This window comes from Vombatus ursinus, unplaced genomic scaffold (assembly GCF_900497805.2).
Source record: "Vombatus ursinus unplaced genomic scaffold, bare-nosed wombat genome assembly UNPS02015255.1, whole genome shotgun sequence".
Classification (NCBI taxonomy): domain Eukaryota; kingdom Metazoa; phylum Chordata; class Mammalia; order Diprotodontia; family Vombatidae; genus Vombatus; species Vombatus ursinus.
The window spans coordinates 19,384,591-19,405,119 of record NW_020955033.1 but is presented as its reverse complement, the minus strand read 5'-3'; the positions used below and the strand labels follow the sequence as shown (position 1 = coordinate 19,405,119).

The following is a 20,529-nucleotide window of genomic DNA, read 5'->3' as shown; positions in this document are numbered from 1 at the left end:
AGAGAGAGAGAGAGAGAGAGAGAGAGAGAGAGAGAGAGAGAGAGAGAAAAGGAAGTGGAAGCACTTGTTATAGATGGCCTTCTCAAGAACTTTAGCAACAAAAGGCAGAAGAGATATGGGACTATATTTATTGTATATGTATGGACCAAGAGAGAGTTTTTGGAGGATGAGGGAGACCTGGGTGTGTTTGTAGACTGTAGAGAAGCAGGTAGTAGACAGGGAGAATGAAATAATAATCTTTAACATTTATATACTGTTTTAAGGTTGACAACAATATACAAATCTCATTTGATTCTCACAACAAACTTATGAGGTAGTTTTTTTTCAGGTATTTTCATCCCTGTTTTACAGATGAGGAAATTGAGTCGCAGAATAGTTAAAACTTACCCATAGTTACAAAACTTTTAAATATTGAATGGGGAGTTAAGCTTCCCTAAATTTAAGACCACAAGAACTCTTCTTTGTGTTCAGTCATTTTTCATTTGTGTCTGACTCTTCATGACCCCATTTAGGATTTTCTTGGCAAAGATACTGGAGTGGCTTGCCATGTCCTTTTCCAGTTCATTTCATAGATAAGTAAACTGAGGTAAACAGGGTGAAGTGACTTGCCCAGGGTCACATAGCTAGTAAGTGTCTGAGGCTGGATTTGAACTCAGACATAAGCACTTTGAAGGCAAGAGTTGTTTCATTTTCTTATCTCCAGTGTCTCTCACATAGGGACTAAAACTATGATTTCAATGATATGGAGAATTCCTGGATAACTAAACTTCGCAACAATTGCAAATCAGGTCATCTTCTGCAACTTATAGTGGATAGAATTGCCTTACAAACTCAGAGGTTAAGAAGCTTCCCATGGTCAAACAGCCATTATGTGTCAGAGGTCTTCTTGGCTCTGAATCTAGCTTTCTATCCACTATGCCTTGCTATCTTGCATTTAATAGGTTGCTTTTTTTTTAAACACATAGTATTTGCAAATTTATGTCACTTTGAATTTGTTTTCAGTTTGTCCCAATGACACTTTATCTGAATGCTTAGTGCAGTGCATTCTGTCAAAAAAAGTTATGGAATGAGTGCATGTATTCTTCCCACATACCTTACTGTTCAATATGAGTTTTCAAGATCATAGCCTCAACTCCCAAGAAATGAGCATCTTCTGGGTCCTTACTGTTAGAATCATATCCCATGCTGTTTGAACTATGAGTTATAAGAGATGCTGAATTCCTTCAATCGCTTTGAATGTGAGATTTGCTCTTACTACTATCGTCATTCCAAAATAAATTCTAGTGGTAAAAAGAGACTTTCTCCCTTATAGTAATTCAGGGGTGCTTGAATTGCTTCTGAGCTATTCTATCCTCTTCTCTCAGGTTGCTTCTCATCAGTCACAACAAAATTCTCCTTTGGTCTGTGATTTTCAAACCTTCTGCTTTCTCTATATAGGAGACAGCATGACCACCTGAGACTCTGAGAATAACTACATATTTCTTAGGGAATAATCGGTCAGTTAACAAGCACATATCTAGTGCCTTCTATGTGTCAGTCACTGTGATAAGTGCTGGGGGTACAAAGATAGGCAAAACACAGTTGCTCTTAAGGAGCTCAAAGACCAGCAGGGGAGACAACATGTAAATAAACAACTATGTACCAATAAGATATGTACAGGATAAATTGGAGGTTAACAACAGAAGAAAAGCACTAGTATTAAGATGGATCAGAAAAGGTGTCTAGCAGAAGGTAGGATCCTAGTACTTGCAGAAGAGCAGGGAAGCCAGGAAGTGGAGATGAAGAGGGGGAAAAAGCCCAAGCATAGAGCAACAGCATTTAAATTTTTTTAAAAAATATATTTTGTACATGTAAAATATATTTTTGTACTAAAAATGTATATTTTTACTCAAATTTTATTTCTTTAAGATAATCAGAAAAAATAAAATTTATATTGGATTTCTGTGAATACTTTTTTTTTTACTGGTGTATGTATTTTACTTAAAAATGTTTAACCTATGAAAAATCATTGTTGCTACTCTAGCAGTGTGACTGTTACAAATTCTCCTGGTTTATAAAGCTTTTTTACTTGAAAATCCAATAAAAAGCCTTGACCTCTACTCTCACTTTTTAAGTCACTCTCCATTCTCTAAAACTAATATCTGTTAAGGTTTTCAATTAAGTACTCTTCTTTTTTCATTTATTGACTGTTTTGCACACCTTCACCTTGAGAAAGACTGCAATGCTGATATTTTAATGACAATTAAAATTAATGACAATACTCATCTAAAATAAGCAAGAAAGGAAGCAAGTGTGTATTTTTAAATGTAAGACACCATTTTACGGGAAAAAAGGATTAAGTTTAGTCTGGTGAATGTTTTAGTTTACTAGACTAAACACAACAGTTTCCGGATTCTTTTTCCATTGCTTCGGAGGTCTGTTAACAAATAAATGAATGAAGAGTAGTATCAAGAAAATATTGCTTTTTTAGAGGAGAAAAATTCAGATTTGGGAACTATCAACCTTAGCACATCCATTACTAGTAAGACATTGAGAGTTACTTCCTGCACATTCATATTTTACATAAAGTTTAATTTTTCAGTATGTACAGAGCATACTAAATGCACAATAGTATTAAATGTTGCCTCTGTCTTGTGGGCTGACATTAAAAAACACTACACATGCTAAGAAAAAATGAACCTCCTGAAGCCTCATAGATATTTACAATTGGAACATCCTTTTATGAAACTATGTAATACAAATTCTCCCTAAGACTTATCCTTGTGTGCAGGTATATGCAGAATACTTAATGCCTACATCTTATATCCTTACCCATTACAATTTCATTGGCTGTAGATTATGCCACATTAAAAAAAAATGAAACACAACACAGATCTGGGAAGTAGGAGAATGAAAAATGCAGGTTGAGGATAGGTGGCAGCAGGTGTCAGGCCATGAGGAAGGTAAGTTTGCCATGTTGGTGGGCTGGAGGAGCAGATGATGTGTCTGGAGCTAGGAGAAGACAGGTCTTGATTAGTGTGAATAATGAAACCTCTAACATTGTCATATTATTCAAATTTGTACTACATATTTCCATTGGGCTGGAACCCATGACCATATTTACATAGTTATAACTTCAAATAGTACAAGTTCAAATACATGTGACCAGTTGTTGTCGTTGTTGTTGTTTTTTAAGTCATGTCTGACTCTGCATGACCCCATGGACCATTGCACATCATACTTCTATCTTCCACTGTCAAAGTCTTGTCCAAGTGTATATTGACTGTTTCCAAGACACTATCTATCCATCTCATCCTCTGCTGTTCCTTTTTCCTTCTGCCTTCAACTTTTCCCAACATTAGGGTCTTTTCCAATGAGTCCTGTCTTCTTACTATGTGGCCAAAGTATGGGACCATTTTAGGGGATTCATTATTCACATGAATTAAACCTAGCTGTATAAGACCTCTGAGGTCAAGAACTATTTGACTTCCACATTTGTAGAACCCACCTCCTAAAACATGACAGGTGCTTAGTAAACACTTGTTAATTATTGACAGATTGACTTGGTGTTACTCTTTGCTCTACAATTCCTCAGAAGACTGAAAAGAATTGGGCAGGTTTTTCAGGGTGAGGTGTTATTTATATGAACACCTCTTTCTGTGGCAAACCTTATACATTCCAACAGAAGCAAAAACAAATGTATAACTATTGTCATCTTATTGTCTTTGTCTACATTTTAAGCTACCATATCTGTTCTGAAATTTATGTCTAGGGTTCTCTATGTAGACTAATCTATACACTGTGTATACAGTGGAAACTACAGTTGCTTTGTATATTTTATTTGTTCTCTACTGAAGTCCTGCTCTGATCCCAATAATTATAGAGGTGACCCTGGGTTTTTAAAGCCCAGGCTAATAGAGTATAAGCTCTGGCAGGTACCAATAAGTTTTAAAGACCTTGAGTCTGGGCTCAGTGACAGAGTGAATGTCTGTTGTCTGGATATGTGCCTACCTAAATAAAGAGACTTATCTTCAGAAGGTTGGCTACCAGGTAATGTTTGACTCCAGCATGCCATAAAATTTATTAAGGCATAAAAGTATTATAATCTACAATGATAGAGGATGTACTCAAAAGGTTGAAGAATCAGAATATTAAACACATGGTTTCTATCTAAATCACTACTCTTTAAAGTGATCTGACAATGTATTATTTTTCTTTTCAGATTCCAAAATAATAACAAAACAAGCACTGAGGTAAAATAAGGTGTCCAATTATTCATAAGAACATTATTCTCGTTTGACCTCATATTATTAGCATTTAGGTTTTATTCTAGCCACCACACACTGAATATTGTACTATTCAAATGGCCTACTCTGTCCTTTGCAAAAATATTCTTTATTGGTTTCTTATACATGATAATTTAGCAAAGTAGTATGGTGTGAGAGAAAAAATATTGAATTTTTAGCTAGAGGATTTGCGTTTGAATACTGCTTCTCCTCTAGTCTAGCTGAGTGACTTTGGGTAAATCATATTCCCCTCTCTTAGATTCCATTTCTACATCTGGAAATTAAGAGAATTGGATAAAATGCTCTCAGAGGTCACCCATCTCCATGATACTATGATAAATTAAAAAAAAATTGTGGAAAGACTTGGATGTCAGTCAATTAGTCAATTATATTTACTAAGCAAAGACTTCTTGTAGAAGATGGGATTTTAGTTGGTACTTAATAGAAGCCAGGGAAGCCAGCAGGCAGAGATCCTCAGGAAGGAGAACATTCCAGGTATGAAGGATAGTCAGAGAAAATTCCCAGAGCCAAGAGATGGAGTGTCTTGTTTGTGGAACAGCCAGGAGGCCAATGTCACTGGATCAAAGAATATGGATGGTAAGGTATAAGAAGACTGGAGAGGTGGGATAAGGGGGCAGATATTGAAGGGTTTTGAATGCTAAACAAAAGATTTCATCTTTGATTCTGGAGGTAAGATGAAGTCACTAGAGTTTATTGAGTAGTATGTGTGTGTGTGTGTGTGTGTGTGTGTGTGTGTGTGTGTGTGTGTGTATGTGTTATGGTTGGACTTGCATTTTAGGAAAATTACTTTAGTGGCTGAAAAGAGGATGAACTGGTGTGGGGCATGACAAGTGGCACGTTTACCAACCCGAAGGCTATGGAAAGAAAATGAGTTAGTATTGATTACTTAGATTTATTTTTAGTTTGATTATGGGAGTAAACACCCTTCTTTAGGAAAAGCTAGCTCTAACGACTAAGCCAGACTAACACAGGTGCTCTCTTAAGACTGAGTTACCTATAGATTTGGTGAATAGATAGGTTGATAAAGCTTTGTCATTTAGTAGCAAATAATTTAGACTAAGATATATATATTTTGTAGGAATAAAATAATCATAGGATCACAAGACTATTTTGAAGGCTAAGTTCCTCTTTCTGGTAGAAAGGGGGTTTAACCAAAGTTAAGTTCCTCTTTCCAGTCTTGGTAGATAAACTCCACCTTTTTTTTTTGACCTAGAGGTTAAGTTGAATAATAGAATCTTCCAAGGTTGGCCTCTGAAAGATGGGGGATGACTGTTAACTTCAAACCACAAGTTACACTTTTAGTGACCTTTCTGGTTACAAAAGGTATTACCTGTAGGGCAAGAACTTCTGGAGTAGTCTCACTTTGACAGCTAGATGTTACTGTTGGGTTAAGAAAGCCTGGGAGAAGTGCACTAGTCAGATGATCTGTCTTGTCCAATTAAGTTATGTTCTAAACAAGTTTTTGTATTTTTTTATTCCTCTCTTCTGTTGTAAAAGTCAGCTCTGTAGATCACTCCTTGTCACTGACATCTGAGGAGTCAAATGACCTGGTTTGATATACAAATGCTACCTTTGAAATTAAATCATAAATGCTTGGTCTTCAGCTTCTTTTTATTTCAGAGAATTAATTTCAACAGCTATTGCAACAGTCCCAGGGGAAAAGGTGGGTATCAAGGTACTGTCAATGTCAGAGGAGAGAAGGCGGCATATTCAAGAGATGTTTCAAAGGTGAAATCTACAGGCCTTTGCAACAGATTGGATATGGTGGGGTGTGAATGATAGTGAAGAGTTAAGGATGATACCTAGGTTGTGAGCCTGGGGGAATAGGAGGAGGCTAGTGCCCTCAACACTAACAGGGACACAAATATGCATACACGTGCATATACACACAACTGAGAGATCTTCGTAAATGCAAACAGATTGTCAAATAGCAGTCCTGTCCACTTGAAGTGGTTATAATTATATAAGAAGTTAAGCATTTCATCTGCCTGTATCCATTTCTGCCCAAAGATTCTACTCATATGAATATAACCTAGAGATAATGAAACCTGTGAAAGCCTTCCCTGTTTTAGCATCTAAGTTTATTTTCAGTCTCTCAAGCACTTTGATCACTGAAACTTTGAGTACTTTCAGCTAACATAATACCACTACTGGCATGGATGCAATGCAAAGCATACATCCTGAATATAGACTCATTGGCTTCAGTTGACATTCAAAGCCCACTAAAGGAATGAGACTGTATATAATTGTAAAATGAAGAACTACACAGGAGGCTACAGGTTCTATAAAGTGAAATTGAAGTGAATTGAGAAGACCTAGTAAGTCTATGTTTAAAAACTTTCAGTGATTGTATCAGAAAAGATTTAATTGATTATCTGTTCTAGTCCTCTTTCTCTTCTTTCCTATATGGTTACGAATTGGTGAATATTGAAGAGAGGAAAAATTACTTTTAAACATTGATGAAAGAAAAGACCATTCCTTTTTTCTTTTTTTTTTTTTGAAAAATCCAAGAAAGATTGCTTCAAAGTCCTAAGATTCCATGAATGCATCACTAAAAACCCCACCCATATTTCCATGATTGCCATTTTGTTGTTATTCTATCCAGTGATTCCAATTGACTAAAAGTTAGTACTAGTTTTTGAATATATTTGATATGTAAAATAAATACTACATTCACCTTCCCCAATTCAGAAAGTTCCATTGGCTCCCCGTGGCTTAGAAGGAGTCTCAGGCTCCTTATCTTTCTAGGTTTATTCCCCTTTACAATCCTACATTCTAGCTAAAGCAGCCTGCTTTCCTTTTCTCATACACAACATTCAATTTCTCATCTCTGTGCCTTTGCAAAACCCATCTCCCTGCCTGGAATATGCTGCCTCTTCTTCTCTGCCTCTTAGAATCCCTACCTTCTCTTGTTCAAGGCTCAACTCAAGGGCCACATCCTTATGGGGGACCTTTCCTGATTCTTCCAAGATGTTCCTGCCTTCCTCCTAGAAATTACTCTGCATTTACTCTGTGTATTTTTGTATTTAAAGTTTACATGTTGTTTTCATCTAATAAAATATAAACTTCTTGAAAGCAAGTATTGGGGTTTTTTTATCTTAGTGTCTCAGCTAAGTGAAAAATCACTTAATAAATGCTTCATGAATTAATGGATAAAGAAATTATTTTTAACTAACAATTCAGCTAAATGATCACTGAACACTGAAAATTTAGTTAGTAAGTTAATTTGTAAAAAGATAATGACCATTAAGTTTAAGCTCCCTGGACCTCAGTTTCCTTATCTACAAAATGAAGAAGTTAAACCAAATCATTTCTGAGTTTGCTTCCAGCTTTAGAGCTATGATCCTATGACCCATTTAAGGGGCAAATCAATTATATGCTTGTCAAAATATGATTTACCCAGCATTTTGACATTTGGCAAAAGGTTACTCTTTCCAGCAAAGATCTTGCAAATGTATTGATAAGGAAACATTTAAATGCTATACCTTGACTTTTAAAAAATGCCTGCTCAATTCCCTGAAAGACATTGCATGGTTGTTCATCAGGCACACAATGATGCCTGATGTATGCAACTGTGAAGGAGTTCTGTCTAACAGAGAGCAATGCTGGGAAGGCACACAACTCTAGCTCATTCCTCTATGAAGAAAATAAAATGTGAACTTCTGACTTAGAAATATCGTGGCTCATATCTCATTATTTTTCTGAAATGCAGAGGCCTAAAGTGGATGTCTAAATTAATAGCAAATGAAGTACTAAAAAATGAATTTGATTGCAATTAAAGGGGATGCCAGAGTATGCAGTATTGCTACTAAAGGTGAGACACAAATGTTGATGACAGACTGCACTCTCTTTTCAGTTCAGCCTCTCAAATTGCTTCTGAACATAGGTTCCTGCGTATAAAAGCACATCAGCACAAAGCAGGAAGATTCTGAATACAGGTAATATATACATATATTTTTACTGATACTTAAATATATATTCTGGAATAATTACAGGATGCCTCAAAGGAACAGATAGAACAAAGACTGAAAAAGATCAAAGATGTGGTATTCCTATTTTATGTTCCAGTGTCACTGAATAGGGGATACTCATTAACTTGTCAGGCAGACAAACTAAATTCAAGACAACAAGTAGTATTGGGGTGCCTAAAGACAAAGATAAAACTCAAAAGTGTCAGATCTCCTCCCACAAACCCTAACAATTAAAATTCTGCACCTCTGGGATTAATAGCAAATCCAATTGTTAGACAGTATTCTGACTCAGATCAAAAGAAACAGATTTGAGGTTATGTATTTATTAACAAATTTGCTTTTAGGGAGACAGTATGGTACAATGGCCGGAATGCTGACCCTAGGGTCTAGGTCACCAGAGTTCAAATCTGCTTCTCTGTCCTGTTCACCTCCTCCCCTCCCATATACTTAATAGCTCTATGACCCTGGGCAAGTCACTTAATCTCTAAAACTTATCTACTTAGTTTAATAATAATAATAATTTGAAAATATGACACTTTAAGGTTTATAAAGTTTTTTATTAGCTCATTTGGTCCTCATAACAACCAGAGTTTTTGAATGCCTGGGATCATTCTCATTCCAATCCCATATTCTTTATTGAGTCCAACATTATTTCTAAGTAAGGAAGACTATGTGGAATTATACACGATTAGACATTTAATCTTCCTATCTATTCAAACTGTTGCCACTAACGTTTTCCTAGTCCTTCTTGTGTAATGTCTTCCCACCAGAGTTCCTGACTATTGACCCTTCTACTCAAGAGAGATCTTGAATGACTTTTTTAAAAATCACCTTGTTCCTGTTTTTTATGTTTACCAAGTCACAACAAGCTTTTCAATTGTGCTTCCATTTTTACCAAATTCAGAATGCATCAATGGACATCATATTTACTTGGCTCAGGTCTCCTTCATACTTTTATGTTGTATAAGTATTGTGCTTGCTTACTATCTGCCATTATTTCTTCATAGACTGTTTCTATGTTATTTTGTCTTTGGCTCAGGCTAATCTTTAGCATCCATCCTCACTTATTTGTTACAATTCTCATGTCACGTTAGAACCTTGTACAGGACCTATATACAAGAGGAAGTCTTCCTCTATGTAAGCTCTTTTCAGGACAATTACCATTTCATTTTTGTCATTATGTCCCTGGTACAGAGTAACAATTTAATAAGTGCTTGTTGATTGAGTAGACTAAGTAGGAGTTATCTTGTTAATTGGAGTAATTCACTTTCATAGCTTCAATCAACCACTACATGTATACGATACAAAAATCACTTTATATAAACCTAAGCTTTTCCCTCAAAGTCTAGAATTATATTTCCAATTGCTTGTTAGGCATCTCCACATAACTGACCCAGCAACGCTTCTAACTCACAATATCTGACTTAACTCAACCTCTTCCTAAACCCGCTTGCCCTTGAAAACTGCTAATTCCTCTTGATGGCACCACTAGTCTTCCAGGTAATCAGGGTCAAAATCTGAGTCATCTTTGCCTCTTCTCCTTCTCTTCTCTTCGCATCATATCTAATCAGTTCAAAAGTCCTCTCCATTCGCACTGCAACCCACACATCTCGATTTTGCCTCATCATTTCTCTCTTAGAGCACAATGATAACATCTCAGTTGGTCTTCTTCCCTCTTCAATCAATCTTTCCCACAGCTGTCACTTTCCTACTCAAAAGTCTTTAGAAGCTCCCTTTTGCCGATGGAATAAAAAATAAACTACCCAGCTTGAATTTAAAGCCTTCATCAATACGGTGTCAACCTGCCTTTACAGATATATCATATTACTTTCCATCAAGCACTTCACATTTCAGCCAAATGGAATTATGAAACGATCCTCAGTCTCTAGGCTTCATCAGTTACCTTTATGTATTTGAATGGACTGTCCAAAATGCCTATATACTATCTCTACCTGATAAAATCTTTTTTTTCTTCTTCAGCTTTTTCTAGGGTGCTATTTCCTCCCTGAAACTTTCATTGAACCCAGCTAAAAGTACTCTTTCTAGAGCACTTTGTCTGAATCCATCCTTCGCCCTATCAGACTCTACCTTGTGTAACACTTGGCTCTGATCCTGTCCAGTTCTTCCACTGCACATCCATTGCCTTCCCCCAAGTACAGTGTAAACTTCTGGGTGCCATTTTTCATCTTTGCATCCTCTGAACTTAGCACAGTGCTTGTACTTAGTAGGCCCTTAGTAAATCTCTGCTTAATTGAATTAATGGATCTCGTATTGATAATAATTGTGACAATGAAAGTGCTTGACATGCATTATCTTATTTGATTCATTTAGGAACTGAAAGTGGGGTAGTACAAGCATTAGTATCCCCATTTTACAAATGAGGAAACTGAGGTCCTCTGGGACCAGATGACATGACAGAGGTTACACCTATAGAAAATGACAGAGGTGGGACTCAGTCTTATGTCTTCTATATTAGAATCCATGGTCTTCATTTCATTATGGTATTACACACTTTTAGTTACTTATTCACCTAATTTTTCTCAGATTGCAAGCTGTGGAAGGCAAAGGGATGTGGTACCTCTCCTAGGGCTCATGATGCTAGAAAATTTTAGATAGATAATATACTTTTTAAATGAATGTGAAAGACAGAGTGTTATATACAATGGCAAGAACAAAGAATTAGGGATCCAAAGATTTGGGTTTAAGTAATTGTCTCTAGTATTTATTAGCTGCGTTACAGTGGGTAATTCACTGAATTTCTCTGAGATTCAGTTTCCTTATTTATAAAAAGGGAATAATAATATTTTTACTCCCTAGTTCACAAAGTTAATGTGATAAACATGCTTAGTAAATTAAAAAGTGCTATTTAAACATATTTTATTCCATTAAGATATATTAATTAAGATATATACACAATTTTATTCATGGTTAACAAGAAGAACTAGGCACCAATTAGACAACATGGTACAATGAAGACAGCATAGTTCAGTGGAGAGAGCATTAGATATTGAGTCAGAGAGCCTGAGTTCAAATCCTATCTCTGTGTAAACATGGGGAAGTCACTTAACCTCTCTGAGTCCCAATTTCCCCATCTGTAAAATGTTTGATAGCCACTGAAGTACCCTCCAGCTCTAGGCTAGAGGCAGTTAGGTGGCACATTGGATCTGGAGTCAGGAAGGCCTGAGTTCAGACTCTCATTAGCTGTGTGACCCTGGGCAAGTCACTTAATGGCTGTCTGCCATCTCAACTGGAAAGTGGAGATAGTACTAGCACTTACCTCTGAGGGCTGTTGTGATGATGAAATGAGATAATATTTCTTTCCTTTTTCTTTTTTTAAATTTATTTTTAGTTTTCAACATTCACTTCCACAACATTTTGAGTTCCAAATTTTCTCACCATCTCAACCCCCCCTCCACCCCAAGATGGCATGCATTCTGTATACCCCTTCCCCTAATCTGCCCTCTCTTCTATCTCACCCCCCTTCTCTTATCCCCTTCCCCTTCTTTTTTCCTGTAGGGCAGGGTAGATTTCTATATCCCATTTCCTGTATTTCTTATTTGCCAGTTGCATGTGAAAACAATTTTTAAACGTGTTTTTAAAACTTTAGGTTCTAAATTTTCTCCCTTCCTCCCTCCCCACCTACCCTCATTGAGAAGGCAAGCAACTCAATACAGATTACACATGTGCAGTCATGCAAAACACTTCCATAGTAGGCTTGTTGTGAAAAACTAAGTATACTTCCCTTAATCCTATCCCAACCCCATTTATTCTATTCTCTCTTTTGACCCTGTCCCTCCTCAGAAGCATTTGCTTCTGATTACCCCCTCCTCCAATCTGTCCTCCCCTCTATCATCCCCCTGCTCTCTTGTCTCCTTCCCCACCCCCCCATTCACCTGTAGGATAAGATAGATTACCCAATTGAGTGTGTATGTTATTCCCTCCTTAAGCCAAATCCTATGAGAATAAGATTCACTCATTCCCTCTCACCTTCCCCCATTTCCCCTTCACTGTAAAAGCCTTTTCTTATCTGTTTTATGTGAGATAATTTACCCCATTCTACCTCTCTCTTTCTCCTTCTCCCAGTATAATCCTCTCTCACCCCTTAATTGTATTCTCCAGATATTACTCCATCATCTTCAATTCACCCTGAGTCCTCTCTCTCTCTCTCTCTCTCTCTCTCTCTCTCTCTCTATATATATATATATATATGCACACACACATATATGCATACATATAATTTTTAACCTCCAACTACCCTAATACTGACAATGGTCTCATGAGTTATAGGTATCATCTTTCCATGCAGGAAGGTAAAGAGTTCAACCTTAGTAAGTCTCTTATGATTTCTCTTTCCTGTTTACCTCTTCATGTTTCACTTGGGTCTTGTATTTGAAAGTCAAATTTTCTATTCAGCTCTGGTCTTTTCATTAAGAATGCTTGAAAGTCCCCTATTTCACTGAATGACCATTTTTTTCTCCTGAAGGATTATGTTCAGTTTTGCTGGGTAGGTGATTCTTGGTTGTAATCCTGTCTCCTTTGCCCTCCAGAATATTTTATTTCATGCCCTCCAGTCCCTTACTGTAGAAGCTGCTAAATCTTGTGTCATCCTGATTGTGTTTCCACAATACTTGAATTGTTTCTTTCTGGCTACTTGCAATAGTTTCTCCTTGACCTGAGAACTCTGGAATTTGGCTACAATATTCCTAGGAGTTTTCCTTTGGGGATCTCTTTCAGGAGGTGATGGTGGATTCTTTCCATTTCTATTTTGCCCTTTGCTTCTAAAATATCAGGGCAGTTTTCCTTGATAATCTCTTGAAAGATGATGTCTAGGTTCCTTTTTTGATCATGGCTTTCAGATAGACCAATAATTTTTAAATTCTCTCTCCTGGATCTATTTTCCAGGTCAGTTGTTTTTCCAATGAGATATTTCACGATGTTTTTTCATTCTTTTGGATTTGTTTCACAGTGTCTTGATTTCTCATAAAGTCACTAGCTTCTAATTGCTCTATTCTAATTTTTAAGGAAGTATTTTCTTCAGTAAGCTTTTGGATTTCCTTTTCCATTTGACCAGTTTTGCTTTTTTAGGGCATTCTCCTCCTCATTGGCTTTTTGGACCTCTTTTGCCATTTGTGTTAGGCTATTTTTTAAGGTGTTATTTTCTTCAATATTTTTTGGATCTCCTTTAGCAAGTTGTTGACTTGTTTTTCTTGATTTTCTTGCATCACTCTCAGTTTTTCCTCTACTTCTCTTACTTGCTTCTCAAAATATTTTTTGAACTCCCTGAGACCAATTCATATTTTTCTTGGAGGCTTTGAATGTAGGGGCTTTGACTTTGTTGTCTTCTTCTGGTTGTATGTTTTGATCTTCTTTGTCAGCAAAGTAAGATGCTATGGTTTGACTCTTTTTTCGAGGTTTGGTCATGATCCCAGTCAATTACCTGACTTTTTAACTCTTTGTTAAGGTAGGGCTTTCCAATGTGGAGAATGTACTGTCCCAAGCTTTAGGGGTTTTGTGTGGCTATTTTCAGAGATACTTCTAGGGACATACACATTTTCAGTTCTTCCAAGGTGTTATGATCAAGGCAAGGTGTTTACTCCTTTCCTGGCCTGTGCTCTGGTCTGTGAGTGACCACAAGCACTCTTTTCTGTCTTGGAACTGTGAGGAGGATTTCCTCTCCACCACCACTACAAGCTCCACCACACCAGCACTCCTCCTCTCCCCAGGACCGCCACCTAGAACTGTGACCCAGATCTAAGCATGGGCAAAGAAAGATAATCCTGCACCAGCAGAGAGATCCCTGCAATCCCCCTCTGATCAGCAACTCGATTCCCCCTCAGTCTGTGGGCTGGAAGCTCTGGAAACAGCCACCGCCCCAGAGCTGAGCTCAGGGACTGGGGCTGAGACCTAGCTTCTCTCTCTCAGGGCAGACACTGACTTTTCCCACTAACCTTCTAAGTTGTCTTTCGCATTCGTGGATTGAGTGTTCTGGAAACCGCCACTGCTGCCTGTGATTCAGTCCTCTGAGGCCTGCTTCAGGTTCACTGAAGCCAGCCTTGCGTGAACGTCTATGCCAAACTGTGCTCCTCTCCCCAGCTGGCACAATATACCTTTCCAATCAACCATCCAGGCTGTCTTGGGCTGTAAATTTGTTTCCCTCTGTCTTTTTTGTGGGTTCTGCTGCTTTAGAATTTGTTTAGAGCCATTTTTATAGGTATTTGGAGGGATTTGGGGGATAGGTCAAGCAAGTCATAGCTTTTACTCAGCCATCGTGGCTCCACACCAAGATAATATTTCTAAAGTGCTTAGCACAGAGCCTGGCACAAAGAAAGCACTTAATAAATGATTGTTTCCTTCCTCCTTTTTGTTCTTCTCTCCTTTCCCCTCTCCCTTTCTCTCTTCCTTCTCTCTTCCCTTTCTCCCTTCCTTCTTTCCCTTCCTCCTTCCTTTCTTTCTTTCCCTTCCTTCTTTCACCCTCCTTCCCTTTTTTCCATTCCTTCCTTCTACCCTCTCTTCCTCCCTCCTTTTTTTCCCTTCCTTCCTTTCCTTCTTCCTTCTGATCCACCAAACTACTAGTGCTCCTCTCACTTATCTTGCATTTATTTTGTATATATCTTGTTTACACTTACATATGCACATATTGAATGTAACAGAATGTAAGCTCCATGAGGGCTGTCATTCGGTTGTTCCATAGTGTCCAACTCTTTGTGATCACATGGACTTGTCCATGGAGTTTTTTTGGCAAAGATATTGAAGTGGTTTGTCATTTCCTTCTCCAGAGTACATCTCCATTTTACATATGAGGAACTGAAGCAAATATAGGTTAAGTGCCTTACTCAGGGTCACACAGCTAGTAAATGTGTGAGGATGGATTTGAACTTAGGTCTTCCTGATTCCAAGCCCAGTGCACTATCCACTGAACCACTTGGCTGCCCCTTCCATGGAAGCAGGGACTATTTATTTGTGACATTATATTGGTTTTAATGAGTACAGTGACTGGCATGCTTGTTAATTATTGACTGATTCTAGGACAGGGTAGAGAGAAAACTATCTGGTTATAACTTACAGAGTATTACTTTAATTCTATTATTGTTTTATTACTACTTTTGTTATTCTTCTTGTTATTAATATATTTACCGAGCTACAGGAGAACACAAAGCTAATGTGCTTCAGAGAAGATTTTGTAAAAATATATTTTCATTGAAAAATTGTGGCGTAGGTAGAGAAGGGAAGTTTAGACATGGGAAGGGAAGGTTTTATGTAGGGGGACTGAAGAGGAAGTATGTTATAAGAGATAGAAAATTAGACATGGAGTCATAAAAATTTGAGTTCTAACTCTGCTGTAGATACTACATGATCCTAGGCTAGTCACTTACCCTAAGTTTCAATTTCCTCATCTGCAAAAAGAAGAAAATAATAGCAATTATAAAATACTCTGCAAACTTTAAAGCACTATAGGCATGTGAGGTATTATTATGATAATGCTAATTAAGATGTCACATGCAGAGATTTACTTCATTAGACAAGGAGAATCAGGGAAAAGAAATGAGAGAGGTGAAGCATTAAGACTAAGAGCTGTGATAATCCTTAAAGAATAGGTACAATATTTAAAATTAATCCAGTGCTTCAACTCACAGCAGAGTTGTCAGAAAACTGGCAAAGATGACAAAATATGGGAGTATTCAATGTTGGAGGGGTTGTGGGAAGACAGGTACACGGTTGACGGAGCTATGACTTGGGCCAGCCATTCTGGAAGGAAGAGATGCTCCACCCCGGAGATCTAACTACTAGGTTTATAACTCAAGGAGGTCAAAGACAAAAAGAAATGTCTCATACGTAACAAAATATTCATAATAATAGTTTTTGTAGTAACAAAGAACTGGAAACAAAGTAGATGCCTAAAGCTTGGGTGAATAGCTAAGCAGATTGTGGTTTATGAATTTAATAAAACATTACTGCTCTGTAAGAAATGATGGATACGATGAATGCAGAGAAGCGGGGGAAGACATGAGTTCATGCAAAGTGAGGTTAGCAGAACCAAGAAAACAATATACACAATGACTTTGAGGATGTAAATGGAAAGAACAATAACAATAAAAATATACTACATGTTTTATAATTCTATGACCAAATTTGACCCCAAAGAAGACATAGGAAATTATATTTCCCTCCCTTCTTTGAAGAGATGAGGGCCTATGAGTGCGGTACATTGAATGTAAAGCTTGTTGGTGAGTTGATTAGTTTTGCTGAACTGTTTCCCCTACCCCATTTCTTTTTTATTCTTTCTCATAAAGAATACTCTGTAGGTAAGAGAGGAGATATATTGGAGAAAAAGGTGATGTAAAAATGCAAGACATAAGAAACACTTTTAAAAGATAATACACTATTCCTACCTACAGGGCCACTAAGAATCCCTTGCTCCCAAATCTGGCATGCTAAGAAACCTGAAATTCTCATACCAGTCACTCCCTTGGATTAAGGAAGCACTGAAGGCCCCTGTAAAATGTGAATATGTTACTTTGAAGGAATACAACATTAATTATTATCATCTGTGAATACCTTGGGCAGCTAAGTTTTACAGTAGATAGAGTGGCAGGCATAAAGTCAGGAAGTCTCATCTTCCTGAGTTCAAACCGCAAACACTTACTGGCTGTGTGACCCTGGGCAAGTCACTTAACACTATGGTACCACCTACCTGCATAAGGGAAACTTGAAAGGTGGTTTCTCTAAGGACAAGGGAGATGAACTTCACCAAGGAATATATGGGGCCTGAAGTCAGGGATACTCATCTTTCTGAGTTCAAATCTGGATTCAAACACTTACTAGCTATGCAAGTCACTTAACCCTGTTTGCTTCAGTTTCTTCTTCTTTAAAAAAATGAGTTGGAGAAGGAAATGACAATCCACTCCAATTTCTTTGCCAAGAAAACCCCAAATGGTGTTATAAAGAGTCAGACACTACTGAAACAACTGAACAACAACAATGAACAATTTAACAAAGGTTAATTTATCATGTTTCCATAGAAAATAGCTTTGTTGGGGGTGAGAACTGGAAAAGTTCTGAGGCATTCTGGTTCTGGAACCATAGTCTTAGAATGGAGTCTCTTGGCAGGGGAATCTCAGGTAGTTAGAGGAGAGCATGAGAACATGGCAAATAGATAAGGCATATAGGACATGTACCTTGAAATTCTTTTTTTTTTTTTTTGGTTGATGATAATACATTTAGCACTTATCCATGCACATTCTCTCCTTTGAACTCTTTTGTGATCAAGGACACACAATGAATGAATGGAGAAATGCCCCCCAACATTTATTAGTACTTACTGTGTGCCAAGCACTAGAGATACAAATAGAATGATACAATTTCTGTTTTAATGGAGCTCATATTCTGATTGTGGAGAAAATAAAATCGGGGCTTTAACTGCAGGGCAGATATAAGGGCCCACTAATCCTGAGAATGCAGCTGAAGGGGGATGGCAAGGTCCAGGGGTCTGAAGGATAGAGTAGCAAGGCAGATAGTAAAGTAGGCCAGAGGGTTTAATTGAAGGTCATATGTTAAATCCCAGTGCACCATAGGTAGCAGTAGTAGGAAAGTTGGCAAGCCATGGTATCACACTGACAGAAATGATTATTAATAAGCAATGATTTGGGGAGATCCAGAGTTCCCCCTTTTTCTATAGTCCTCATTTCAAAGTTCAGTCTCTTGAAGGACATTGCTGATAATGAGATTGAATTAACTCTCCTCCATTTTGGTCAGACCCCATCCAACCTTCTACTCAGGTTTGGACCTAGTGTTCCTGATCTATATCTGGCCACTAGACCCAGGTGGCTCAGGAGGAGAGAGTGAGGCTGGTGACTTTGCACAGCCCTCCCTCACTTAAATCCAATTCTCTTGCAAGTCACTCCATCACCTTCCTGAGGTCATGGAACTTTTCGAAAATGAAAGACAGACAACAACAACAACACAAGAACAGGCTACAGATAAATTCTTTGAACAGATTGCCCAAGGCTGGGTAACTTAGAAGAAAATGACACGATCAAGGTTTGTTAGAATAGGTCCAGCCCCTCATTATAATATTCACTCTTTCGTTAATTGTTAACCAATCAGAGTTGATTGCCACCTTCGGAAACACCCCTCTTCCAAGGGCATATAAGCTGTGAGCCTGCTGCCATTATTGTCTTTGGCATTCTAAATTATGGGGGTGGTTATGGCAGCCCCACAAGGCGGGTGTTGGATAGAGCTGGAAGGCCTCAGATTCCCTCTTGCAGAGGTGATAGGGGGAAGGAAGCATTGAATTCTAGCCAGGAGGGGGAAAGGGAAAGGGAACAGACTGGAAGGTTGAGGTGTAAGGGATTTCAGGGAGGCAGCCTAGAGGATGATGGTGATAAAAAGAAAAAAAAAACACTTATAGGATGCTTTAAGGTTTGCAAAGTGCTTCCTAAATATTATCTCTTTTTTTTTTCTCATTGCAACCCTGGGAGGTAGGTGCTATTCTTATTTCCATTTCACAGATGAGGAAGTTGAGGCAGACAGAGGTTAAATGACTTGCCCCCGGTGTCCCATAGCTTAGTAAGTGTCCAAGGAATGATTTGAACTTTGGCCTCTTTGACGCCAATCCACTGCTCTTTTCACTGTACTACCTAACTGCCTATAGGATCTGGGCCAGGAGGTGGAGGGCAGGTGTGTTTATCTCTAGCACTGCCTGCTTTCTGTTCATGTATACATTAGGCCCAGTCTCTAGCCATAAAGGAAATTTTCCTTTTGTGAAGCTATCTGGCCCTGAAGGGAATCAATTTTATGATTCAAGCCTAATTAATTCCACTCTCTAATCAACTAAAGCTGATACTACTTCAGTACTTCAAGGTTACGTGATTTCTGGCACACAGAAACTCACTCCCTACATGAATAGTCTCAGGAGTTGGGGCAGTTTGCCCTCTCTGTTGGTGATATGTCACTCTGAAGAGAGCCAAGTTGGTTCTCAAATGACAGATAGTCACTGCTGGGATTTTTAGCGTGTAAGGACTTGCCGGAGCCTGTCTTTTGCTGGCACAGTCTTCAGGACCATGAGTTGTGGCATTAGATTCTTATTCTGAAAGTTGACATCATTTCCAGCTTTTACAACTTATTAGCCTGTGCTTTTGTCCATTTACCATGAAATGACTTGTACATGTTTGCTGTGTTGATCCCAGGGCTCAACAAGACTCCCCCATTGCCTTATGGACCAACATAAAATACTAAATTATGTGTCGTAGCTTTTAGTTTGTGTATTTTGTTAGAAGAGAACTCCCAGCTCAGAGAGATTCCACTTCCTAAAAGTTCACATTAATACACTAATCTCACCAATCAGTGTAGAAGCAATCCCATCCACCTTGTCTGCTGGGGCACATAATTCCTTATCCCCAACTCCATGGTGCAGTAGGACACCATTTACCTTTGCACAGTGGCTATCCTTAAGAGCTCATATAAAAGATGTCATCAGTTTTTATGTGATTGGTTGCTGTATCACTCTGCTTGATTGATTTATTTATATTTTAAGGCTTGATGCAATATCCTGCCCTAATATATCATTTATATTTAATATTTGATTCAATATTGTATCACTGTATGGTCTTTTCTAAAAAAAAGTTGGGAGTCAGGCCTCATAGGGTAGTATATTTTTCCTCCTATTTTTTTTTCCTCCTATAGAAAAACAAAAATTGACATCTCATTTTGAGTCAGGATGATTTTTCTTAGGAAAAGCTCACCATAAAGTCAAAGATGGCCTTTATTACAACTCACTGAAACTTTATCATCCCTTTATAGTAGAGATGATAATTTAATTATTAAACTGAGTATTTGTATAATCACATTATTCCATTCCCCAAACATAACAGATAATAGAGTTTCTTTTATCTATTACATGGACTTCTATAACAAGTAAAATAGTTTGTTTTTAATATATTTAAATTTAAAATCTAATAATTAAGTATTGCTAAAAATAATAAAATAACCTCTTTCATTTTTCATATGGGCAGATATCAATAATGAGTCATGAATAAGACCTACATTCACCTAGACATGCTTTTCCTATGTCTTATTTAATGAATTCTATCATAAAACCACTGAAAGGGCACTTTTCTTTGAGCAATCTTTCATTAAAAAATTTTAATTGGAAAAAAATGTCAATAGCTTAGAGACATAACTAGGGCAGGGCCAAGGGCTTTGCCCAAGGGCAGGTAATTTGCCCTATGACAGGAGATTTAAAGAGTAGCTGAAAACAATTAAAATCCTCTAAG

At 37.7% G+C, this 20,529-nt stretch overlaps 1 protein-coding gene across 1 annotated transcript in view; it reads right to left on the bottom strand.

Moving 5' to 3' along the window:
* LOC114031696 (carbohydrate sulfotransferase 9-like) overlaps positions 1–20,529 on the bottom strand; it is a 283,467-nt gene that overhangs the window by 153,785 nt on the left and 109,153 nt on the right. The window contains exon 3 of the mRNA XM_027846851.1: positions 15,275–15,315. Coding sequence (XP_027702652.1) covers positions 15,275–15,315 — 41 coding nt within the window. The remainder of the gene's footprint in view (positions 1–15,274; positions 15,316–20,529) is intronic.